The 11,159-nt window shown below is 40.2% G+C and overlaps 1 protein-coding gene across 3 annotated transcripts in view; it reads right to left on the bottom strand.

Moving 5' to 3' along the window:
• Positions 1 to 11,159, bottom strand: part of nags (N-acetylglutamate synthase) — a 50,729-nt gene that overhangs the window by 1,877 nt on the left and 37,693 nt on the right. For 2 of the 3 annotated variants that reach the window (XM_048560244.2, XM_048560246.2), the window contains 2 exons: positions 8,036 to 8,207; positions 6,599 to 6,781 (listed from right to left, as the gene is read on the bottom strand). In XM_048560244.2, the coding sequence (XP_048416201.1) occupies positions 6,599 to 6,781; positions 8,036 to 8,207 (355 nt within the window). Of the gene's footprint in view, positions 1 to 1,721; positions 1,804 to 6,598; positions 6,782 to 8,035; positions 8,208 to 11,159 lie in introns of all 3 variants that reach the window. The other variant, XR_007250382.2, reaches the window with a different exon arrangement.

Below are 11,159 nucleotides of genomic sequence, written 5' to 3'. Positions count from 1 at the left end.
GACCACGGAGGCTAGAAAATATGCATCATCTTTTTAAAAAAAAAACTTTAAATCAAAACATGAATCAAATTAATGAACAAAGAAAATATCAATTTGATCAGATTATGTCCATAATCACTCGAATTTAGAAAATTTAAAGTGATCATATTAAAACATATAAGATTCTAAGGGAACTCAAGGGTAGAGGCCAAGAGGATGCTTCCCCCTCGTTGGTAATCTAGTGCTCAAGGTCACAGCTTCGGATTAAAAGGGTCGTCTATTTAACATGAAAATATAGGGATTTCTTTCCTCACGGTATAGTGCAATGGAGGCTGTAATTGAATATATTTAGGCCCAGTTAGGACAGATTTTTGCACTGCGTGGAAAATGAGGCTTATGGAGATTAGGCAGAATATGAGGTTGAGGCCAAGATCAGATCAGCCATGATCTTACTAGTGGTTAAACAGCTCCTCAGGGCAAATAGCTTATTCCTGTTCCTACTTGTTATATACTTATTGGGAAAGAGTGAGGGTAAATAATGAGAAAGAAGCAATTATTATAGCACTCCTTTCTGACGTGGTATTTGATCAATGTTATACCTGCTGAGGCATCAACCGATATATTGTACCAATGAGGAAATAAAATCTTGATACTGGGTTATGGATATTGCGATACATGTTAATTATACTATACAATGACAGTCCTGGTCGTGAGAGAAGCTGTGAATAAATGACTTAAAAATCCAATATTGAGACATGCAGACCAATCATGTACCAGGTTGAATACATAGTCTCACCTGAAGCTACTCAACAGTAGTGCCAGTTGGATTTCCCTCAACTGGCTATAAATTGTTGACATTGCTTTGAATGTAAGGTTTGGTAGGATGGTGAAATCCAACCAGACACGCTGCTTCTAGCCATCAACAATGACACTTGATGGAAAGTACATACATGGTTAACTTTAGCAGTGCTGTTCTCAGCTGACAGCCGTGACCAAATAGTTCACTGACACCTGTTGCCTGTGATCACATGTAAAGAATGGACAATTGGACAAGGGATTTTATCAGTAAGGGTCTATATCTTTGTATACTCTTGAGTTTAGAAGGATGAGAGGGCATCTGATTGAGACGTATAAGATTATCAAGGGATTGGACACTGTGGAGGCAGGAAGCATGTTTCCGCTGATGGGTGAGTCCAGGACCAGAGGACACAGTTTAAAAATAAGGGGTAGGCCATTTAGAACAGAGTTGAGGAAAACCTTCTTCACCCAGAGAGTGGTGGATATATGGAATGCTCTGCCCCGGAAGGCAGTGGAGGCCAACTCTCTGGATGCTTTCAAGAAAGAGATAGACAGAGCTCTTAAAGATAGTGGGATCAAGGGTTATGGGGATAAGGCAGGAACAGGATACTGATTGTGGATGATCAGCCATGATCATAATGAATGGTGGTACTGGCTCGAAGGGCCGAATGGCCTACTCCAGCACCTATTGTCTATTGTCTATTATCTCAAAATAAATGAAAGGGGAGAAAATTTTGTGGAAACAGGAATGGATCTAGCTTTAGATTAATAAACACTGGCTCTAGATTAAGATCCTAAAAGAACATTGTTCCTTTATCTGTCATGCCCCTTCTGTAATTGGCTGGAGTTACAGCAATTTGGTTGATCAACAGTCAAGCCGGCTTGTACGTGGCATTGACTTGCCAAATCTCATTCAGCTAGCTGATGCATACAAGCAGGCTTACCTCTATAAATTAGTTTCTATGCCATTCTGGCTATCCAGTTCTGTCTGTGCCACTCAGTCTCTGCTTCGGTTTGCTGATGTGTCTGTATGTTACGCAAGTAAACATAACAGAAGATTAAGAAAAGCAGACTGAGGCAGAAGGAACAAGAGTGGCAGAAGAAAAGGAAGACATACATGAGCAGAAGCAGGGATGGGGTGGAAATGAGGAAACTAGCAACAAGGATGAGGCGAAACATAATAAGTGAGGAGTGGAAAAGGAGGTGGCAGAGGAGCAGGAGAATGGGAGAATTGGATGCATGATTGTTCAAACAGCACCTGCCATAGCATGTGTGTATCGTTTGGTATGCACTGTCCTGTGTTTTGCTTGGTTTCTTCAGTTTGGTGTAGTATTTGGTAATAACTTAAATTTGTTTTTAAGTGATGTATTGATTGTCTGCAATATGCTCACAGGTAGTCTGTGATGGGATTGTAGATAAGCATTCTTACTTGAGCTAAAGAACAGCAGCCAGACAGCATAGAACAGGAGGGGGTCAGGAGAGATGTCAGCAGCATGCAGACTGAGCTGTACAGTGTAAGTGAGAGTGTAGTACAGGAACAGTGGGCACTGACTTTTAAAATCAACTGTTTGGGCCTTGAGGAAAAGTAGAGACCTACATAAGGTGTTGGACTTCAAAGAATTGTGGTAGTAACTTTTCTGAGAAATTTTGTCCCTGGGTCTGATTTAATGTCAGAAGACAATATTTGGGATGTGTTTTTAAAAGTTCCAAAGCTGTGTTATGTATTGACATGAAAAGATACGTTTGCTAAATAATCGAGTGTCCAAAGAATTGTGCTAACAAGCAATTTAAGATTGTCAGTTGGGCACACAGTGTGGCACTTGGAAGCTACATCTATGAATACACAAGATAAACGGAAAGGTCACTACCCTTTTCAAACTCAGCAAAATAGATGAAAGGCATTCTCTGGTTAATTTCTCAGGGCAATGCTTTAGCCAATCAGGGTCAGCCTGCCTAGTTTAAAATCTAAACAAAGTTCAGCAGGTGACTGTTACTCATCATGAATTGGTGCATTCTCCAGACTAGTACATCCACTATTCAAGGTCCACTTGACGCCAAAATGCAGACTCTTCCCAAATGGTATAAATGGTGTTTTTCCTTTAGTTTATTATTTCTTGCAAATTGTCGTGATGAATGAAAGCTTTCACAAAAATGTCTTTTTTTCAGCAATTTTAAGTTCTCTACCACTTATTACTGTGAATTGTAAGATTATCTTTTCATACTGCAAGCCAAGTCTTACTGTGTAAAAGCTGAATTCTGAGAATTACAGTCTGTTAGTGTGAAACAAAAGTATTGACGCTGGTGCATTACTTAGTATGATATTTGTACACTATCATTGGCATACAGTGGAAGTCATTAGTTGATTAAGCTGCTTTGCTTCCAAACTCGTTACTGTTCTAATTCAAGCCTCCATTTTGGAGAGGGATGTGCCTTGAATAAATAGAAACACCAATTGAAATGTTTCATAAACTTGCCAAGAGAAACTTCTTAAATGGCTGTTTGCTGACATTTCCATAAGAACTATCTTTATATCATTATAATGGTTTGTTACTTTCCACATTATACAATTATCTTAGCAAAGGTCTTAGATACATCGTTGGATTGACAACTCGAAGAGGTTGTTGAAGTATTGATGTGGGGTCAGGAATACAAGTCTAGTTCCTTTTATTCGGGATTAATTATTTGAGGGTATTTAAATGTTTTTAATCGATTTTCATGAGAGAGCATTTTTAAAATATATTGAAGGTTATATTGGATACTTCAGCCTTTCATTTTACCATGCCTCCTGAGGTCTGCCCATGGTGGATATTGGGTGAGTTGTCCTAGAGGATGTAAAAGCAAACAATGTTGGATATTATGCCATGGATTGGCTTGAGCTATCAATAAGTTTGTCATGATGGTTATAAGGGGGCATGTAATGGGTGAGAACATGAGTTGACAAGGAGACATGATGTGATATGAAGACTATGTGCAGAAGGTGATGAGATGAAGAGTGAGTGGTACACATCAAGATTTAAGGAAATAACGGCTAGTTGACCAAAGACATGACTTGTAAATATCCTGCTTTGGCACTTGGCCATTTTCTACTACTTGTCACCAATCCTGGAGCAAAAACCAGATTTCAACTGAGTGTTTCATCCAGAGCCAAGCACAGTGAGTCAGGAAATTTTCTGATTCATACTACTTTCCTCTGGAGCAAATGTTAGACTCAAGGATCCAACTATGTAGATTTATTGTTCAAACAATAATGCGTACAATGAACTGTTACACACAGTCAAGGCAAGAAACTGATAGTCATGTGAGGATATAGTTTATTAAATCAGATATTAACTGTGCTGCATAAGTGTGGAAATAATATAGAAAAATATCCCAAGGTGTCTCATGGGCAAAAAAGTATATTGTATGAAGAAACAGGATTTTAGGAGGACTGAGTAAATGTTTGGCGCATGAAGTGCATTTTAATGAGGTTCTAAATTAAGATTAAGGCGGCATCTGGGATACTTGCCTTTTATTAGCCTTTTATTAGTCAAGGCATTGAATAGAAGAGCGAGGAATTACGGTGGAGCTGTACGTTCTGTCAGGTCATAGCTGGAATGTTGTGTGCAGTTTTGGTCATTGTACTCAATGAAGGATGTCTCTTGTGGAGAGAGATTCAACTATGAAGAGAGAGTAAATTGGCTGGAATTCATTTCCTGAGAAATGAGAATTGAATTTAATGATTTATTATATTTTACAGTGAGCAAAATATTAAAATAGTGAAAATCTTCAAATGTTGCCACAACTCTGTGCCATTTTGAATAGTTTAAGAATAAAATGATATAACTGCAAGACAGCCTTTATTTGTTCCACTGCCTCCACCATGAGCTCTGAGTCAGCTCACCAGCGACACCTGTGCTACCATCTCTCCTCCAATGCCATGTGTACCAGACCCACCAACGTTGGAGTCATCGTTCTTTAGGTGCCATCTCTTTGCTGCTGCGCCCCCCTCACCAATGCCTGAGTCCCATGCTGGACTCACATTCAGCCCCACAGCCTGAGTCCCTATCTCCATTGCTGCTGCCACCCGTCACCAGTAACCAGGAGGCTGTGTTCCAGGCCTACCACGACTGCACCCTGATGTCCCTGGCTCCGCTGCCAGGCCCGACCGCCACAGTGCCGAGTGTTCTGCTCCGGCTGCCCCCCTCCGAGATGTTGCCTGCCAACTTGAAGAGTCTGTTATCATTGCTGTCACCTCTGACCCCCCAGGAGGCTGCTGCCACTGCACGTATGCCCGACATTTGCTGCTGTGCCAGTGCCACTGATTAACCCGCCAAAGAAAAGAGAAGTGAAAGACAAAAAGCAGAAAAGAAAGATAGATGAATAGGGTGGATCAGACCTGGGTAAGAGCCTGCACACAGTCTTGCTGCTCCACTGCCACCTTGGAACCAGAGGGCGAAGGGGAACCAATTTGAGGTGTACAAAGTTATGAGGGGCAGAGATAGGGTTGATAAGGAGAAACATTTTAGTGCAGAGGAAACAGTTTTAAGGTAAGGAGCAGAAGGTTTAGAGGAGATATTAGAGAAAAATTTCACAAAGAGTTGGTGGGTATCTGGAACTCACTGCCTAATAGAGTGCAAGAGGCGAGATCTTGCAAGACATTCAAGAAACATTTAGATGAATGCTTGAAACCCCATAGCGTGGGGTGGAGGTGGAACAAATGCATTTACAGAAGGATTTCCAGAATATTTTGAAGAAAAGAATGTGAGCAGAGACATCTGCATTTGTGAAATTTTAGGTGAGTTATTGAAACTTTTCACTTTGCTTCCTGCTTTTAGGTTTGTTCGACCTGTGGTGATCATGGCTCCTGGAAAAAGCATGTTGCAGTAAAGTCAGATCAGAAACTATGTTTTGAAGCAAAGGGTCAGGATTAGACGTTTCTCACTATTCCTATTTAAGAGTAGTTTTAAAGAACGGAAAACAAATTGCATTGAAACTGCTGAAGGTGATTATTATTTTATCCTCTGCTGTATAATTAAATTTTAGAAGTTTTGTACTATCCAAACAGAGTTTGCGCAGGATCTTTTGGGAACAAGACATATTTCCATTAAGATCACAGGAGGGGAAACTCTCATCAATTATTTTCACTGATCATTAACATTATAAATGAGCAACTGAAGGGAAAAGGGCAAAAACATAAGGTGTACAATAATGAGCAGCGATCTTAGAGTTGCACCACTCATCTTAGAGTTGTACCACTGTTTGCAAGCAGAGTCAAATTCACCAAAGCTCCTTAGACAGTACCTTCCAAATCCGTGATCACTTTTTCTTCTAGAAGTTCATGGGCAACAGGTACATGGGAACACCACAATCTAAAAGTTCCCCTCCAATTCGTTCAACATCCCAATTTTGAAATATATCCCCATTCCTTTAGTGTTGCTAGGTCAAAATCCTGGAACTGTCTCCCCAACAGTATTATATGTGTATTTACATTAAATGGACTGTAGTAGCTCAAGAAGACAGTTCACCTTCTCCAGGGCAATTAGTGATGGCATTAAATGCTGGCAGCCACATGCCAGAAATAAATTAGTTCGAAATCTATTGGTGAAATTTTGTCTGCATGTCAATCAGAATCTGAGCATCAAAAGCCCTGCTCAATAAGTTCAGTTGTGTTCCATAAACTGACAAAAAGTATATGTACAACAGTACATCACTGTCTAGTAGTTATTTGAATCACTCAATGAATTCTGCCACCTCATCCTGACATGCAGTGTTTGTAAGGTGACAATACTTTATTTGTAAAAGTAAAACAGTTGATAACTGGTGAAATTTGAAAGTAACTTACCAGGGATTGATTTTGTTTGTAGCCCTTGATCTCCAGAACAGAGAGTCAAAATCCTGCCGAATACATTCCCATAGCATCAGGCTGGTACCTTGGCCACGTTTATCTGTACTGACCACAAACTTATCAAGGTACGGCATTCCATTCAGGACAGGTTCTCTGGTGATGATTGCAGCAGCGCTGTACCTGTGGCAACATGGACAGAATATAGTTGCTGTTCCAAACCTATTCCTAAGTTGTTAATTATTAAAGCTAATCATGACAATTCTGTTTCAACTTTGACTATAAAGAACAAAGTAATAGGAGCAGGAGTAGATTCTTGGCCCAGTAAGCCTCCTCCACTATTTGGGACAATCCTCACTGATCTTTGGCCTCAACTCCACTTTCCTGCCTGTTTCCCATATCCCTTGATACACAGAGACCAAACGTCTGTCCACCTTAGCCTTAATGTAATCAATGATGCATCATGCAGGGAATGATGGAGCAGAAAATTCTGAAGGTACGCAACCCTCAGAGTGAAGACATATCTGTTCATCTAATCTGGAGAAATATCTGTAATTCCCTATTGATCATAAACACCTTGCATGGAAAATATGTCACATTGTGCCTAAACACATTGAACAATTGTACTTCAGCTATAGAGAGGACCACAGCCTGACTTCACCGATCAATTTCATGGGGTTAGCCTGACATGTTTCTCAAAAAGGTTAGCCATAGAAACAGTTGTCTTGTTTTGCTTTGCACAGGCCAACTCATTCTTTATCCAATTTTCTCCCTTTCTAAGTTTTGCACAATCATATAACTAACAGTTATGTGAGTCCGGAGAGAAGACATCTTTTAACTTTGTCAAAGCTTGCAAGTGGAATTATTCCTCCCTGCTATTAAGTAGGAGGAATCAAATTTATTCCACCCACAAAGACAGCCTTTATTATGTGCTGGGTTACTCAGTTTCAGTTGTATTGATAAGAAGAGGTGGGGAAGGTGAAGTGCTGGGAAAGCAGTTAGACTTTGCATTCCTGATCACTGCAGGAAAATATGAACATGAGGGTATCAGGTGAGGATGATATTGGAATCACTTTACAGTATCACCCCACATCAATCAACAATGAGGCAACTTGCTCCCTGAGCTTAGGACATGTTTTGAGATTAATGCATTTTAGATGTGGTGAAATAAGTTCCTTTGAAGTAAAAAGATCTCATTCTCTCCATTTGGGAAATGTCATAAATATATCTGGAGGATTGAATTTCACTGAGATTTTCTTAGCACACCTTCATTCTGCCCATGTTTTGAACTTGTGTCACTTTGCAAAAGTCTTGAAGTCAACTGAAGATAGATGTAACTCTCTTCAATTATTTAACTGTTGAGAAGAGAAAAAGCACTGCAAAGTGAATTTAGAATTTCTAAATCCAGCAGCAATCAAACATAAATGAAAGGCTTACCCTTCTGATAAATAAATAGAATGGAGCCTGGGATTCAGTACTGAAATGTAGTCCTTGTGTAGATCTTTTCCAAAAGATTTATTTATGAGTGATATGAGACGGGTTGTGTCTATTTCATCGAGACTTGTGTATCTGCGGATGGGTTCAGCATTTTTGAATAGTGTACCAGCTCCTGTAATAAATTAAAAATGAATATTCACATTCATCATCTCTAATCTGTCAGAGAGCTAATATTTCCAGTGATTTGTAACTATTATATACTCCTGTTAAGGTACACTTCCACAGGTATCACCGGGGTAGTCTCTGCAGCTCACCAAACTAGCTTCTCTTCGTAAATCAAACTTAATCCTTTCACCCATCCACATTTTCAGAGGATGTTGCTGGACAGCAAACAATACAAACTCTGGTCAATTCTCCCCTTTCTAACTTGGAGCATTAGCATCCCTAGCCAGTATAATCAACTAATTTTCGCTGACTGCAGATTAAACCTGATATTGTCTGATGTACATGCTGAATAAGCTGCTGAGTCATTGGAGAAGGTAGTGAAAACAACTTGAACAAGCTATGAAACTTAATTCTATTTATGCATTTATCTCAACTTCAGTATTTTGTCCTGATTTTATTTATTTGTTCATGAGATGTGGGTTTACTGGCTAAGCCAACATTTATTTCCCATCCCTGACTGTACCTGAAGAATGTGTTGGTGAACTGTTTCCTTGAATTGTTGCAGCCCTTGATGGTAGAGAAGCCCACAGTGCTGTTAGGAAAGGAGTTCCAGGATTTTAATCCAGTGACAACGAAGGAATAAGGACATTGTTTTAAGTCGGGAACAAAAATAGAAGTTGCAGGAAATGCTCAGCAGGTCACAGCACTTGTGAATAAACAAATCAGAGTTAACACTTTGGGTCTGGTGACCATTCCTCAGAGGAAGTGTCTGGGGAAGGGTCATCGGACCTGAAATGCTAACTCTGATCTTTTTTTCTTCACGGATGTTGCCACATCTGAGCTTTCCTAGCAACTTCTGTTCTTGTCTCTGATTTATAGCATCCACAGTTCTTCTGTTTCAAGTCAGGTTGGTGTATGAGTTGGGTGGGAACTTAGATTCCCATGCATCTGCTGTCATTATCTTTTGAAGTTGCATTTGGAAAATGCTGTTGATAGGGCTTTAGTAAGTTGCTGTAGTGCATCCTGTGGACACTGTGTACAGCTACCACTGTGCATCTGTAGTGAAAGGAGTGAATTTTCAAGCTAGTCATGTCAATCAAAACGACTTCTTTCTCCAGGATGATGTTGAGTTCATTGAATGTTGTTGGAGCTGTGCCCATCCAGGCAAATAGAATATTTTCTTTCATGCTTCTGATTGGTGCCTTGTAGATGGTTGACGTGCTTTGCAGAAACCGGAACTGAGTTACTCCCCACAGACTTCCCAGCCTGATCTGCTCTTACAGCCAGTGCTTATATGCTGGTTCAGTTCAGGGATTCTTCCTGTGACTGACAAGGGGCAATTGTTAGGTTCTCTCTTTTTGAAGATGGTCATTGCCTTGCACTTCTGTAGGGTGAATGTTATTTGTCACTTAAAGCCCCAGCCGAGGTGTTATCCACATCTTGCTGCATATATACTTGTATTATTTCAGTATCTGAATTGTTGTGAATGGTTGGTTCTGAACACTGCAATCATCAGTGAACATACAAACTTTGGACCTTTATGATGATCGATTTAAGTCATCTTGGCTTCCCAATTTGAAAAGGTCGGTTCTTAGTTTAGCTGCTGACTGGTGAATAAACACAGCGCCTTCACTTTATTTTATTTGCTATCGTATGTACTGAGATAGAATGAAAAGCTTTGTTTACGAGTGCTACAGGCAGATGTACAGACCAAAAGAAGACTTAGACAGAGGCACACAGGTTAGATTGTGGAGGGAGTGCACTAGACAAGATCAACATCAAGATCAACATTATTTGAGAGACAGTCTGATAATCGCTGGGAAGAAGCTGTTCCTGAACCTGCTCAAGCAGGTGTTCAGGCTTCTGTATCTTCTGCCTGACAGAAGATGATGTAGGTGGTCATTACCAGGTGCAATGGGTCTTTGATGATATTGGCCATCTTTTTACAGCAGCAAGCCATGTAAATGGAGTCCATGGATAGAAGGTTGGCTTCTGTGATGGTCTAGACTGTGCACACCACATTCTGTAGTTTCTTAAAGTCTTGGGCAGAGCAGTTGCCATACCAGGCCGTTATGCATCTGGGCAGTATGCTTTCAGTGGTGTATCTGTAGAAGTTGGTGAGAGACCTTTATGGACATGCCAAATTTCCTGAGCCGCTTGAGGAAGAAGAGGTGTTGTTGTGTCGTCTTGACTGTCACATTTATGAGGGAAGTCCAGGAAAGGTGGTTGGATTTGTTACCACTGGTAACTAAGATGTGCCCAATTTCATAGATATTTAAGTTCGAGTTGTGTTATCCATGAGCCTTCATAATTCAAGCCTGTGCAGCCGATGGCAACTCACCCACGCTGCTCTTGTACTCTGTGTTCCTTTTAATAAAGCCAAGAACGCTGCCCTGCTTTATTTCTCTTCACCTGTTCCTGCCATCCTCAAAGATCTGCGTACATATATACACAGGCCCCTCTGCTCCTGCACTCCCTTTTAGAATTGTATCTCCTATTTTATGCAGTCTTTCTGGGTTCCTCCAACCAAAGTGCATCAGATGCAGATCAGACAAAATCACAATCTGATTAGAGACAATCAGTTCTGTGAAGGGCATTTTTTAAAATATTTCAAAATATAACAGACTCCCTTTAAAGTGATCAGAAGGGACACATGAAATAAACATTTCATTGAATAAAATGTCAATAAATAGTACATTTCACACATAATACGGGAAGCTACATAGCATTTGCAGTACAAGAGTAGGTCATTTAAACTTTGACATTAATATTGGTGCATACTCCCCATGAATTTCCTTCCAGTTTACTCCTCCACACCCATTAAAATATCCTTCTGTTTTCTTCCTGGTGGTCTATCTAGATTTACCATTTATCATCTTTGCTATTTATCTCATGTAATCCTTGTAACATGTTCCCTAATCTAGCCACTGAGTGAAGAGCTTTCTCCATTTCTTCTTCG

The sequence above is a fragment of the Stegostoma tigrinum genome, chromosome 31 (genome assembly GCF_030684315.1).
Source record: "Stegostoma tigrinum isolate sSteTig4 chromosome 31, sSteTig4.hap1, whole genome shotgun sequence".
Taxonomy (NCBI): domain Eukaryota; kingdom Metazoa; phylum Chordata; class Chondrichthyes; order Orectolobiformes; family Stegostomatidae; genus Stegostoma; species Stegostoma tigrinum.
Note: the sequence above shows the minus strand (reverse complement) of the source record. Positions and strands in the feature narration are given on the sequence as shown.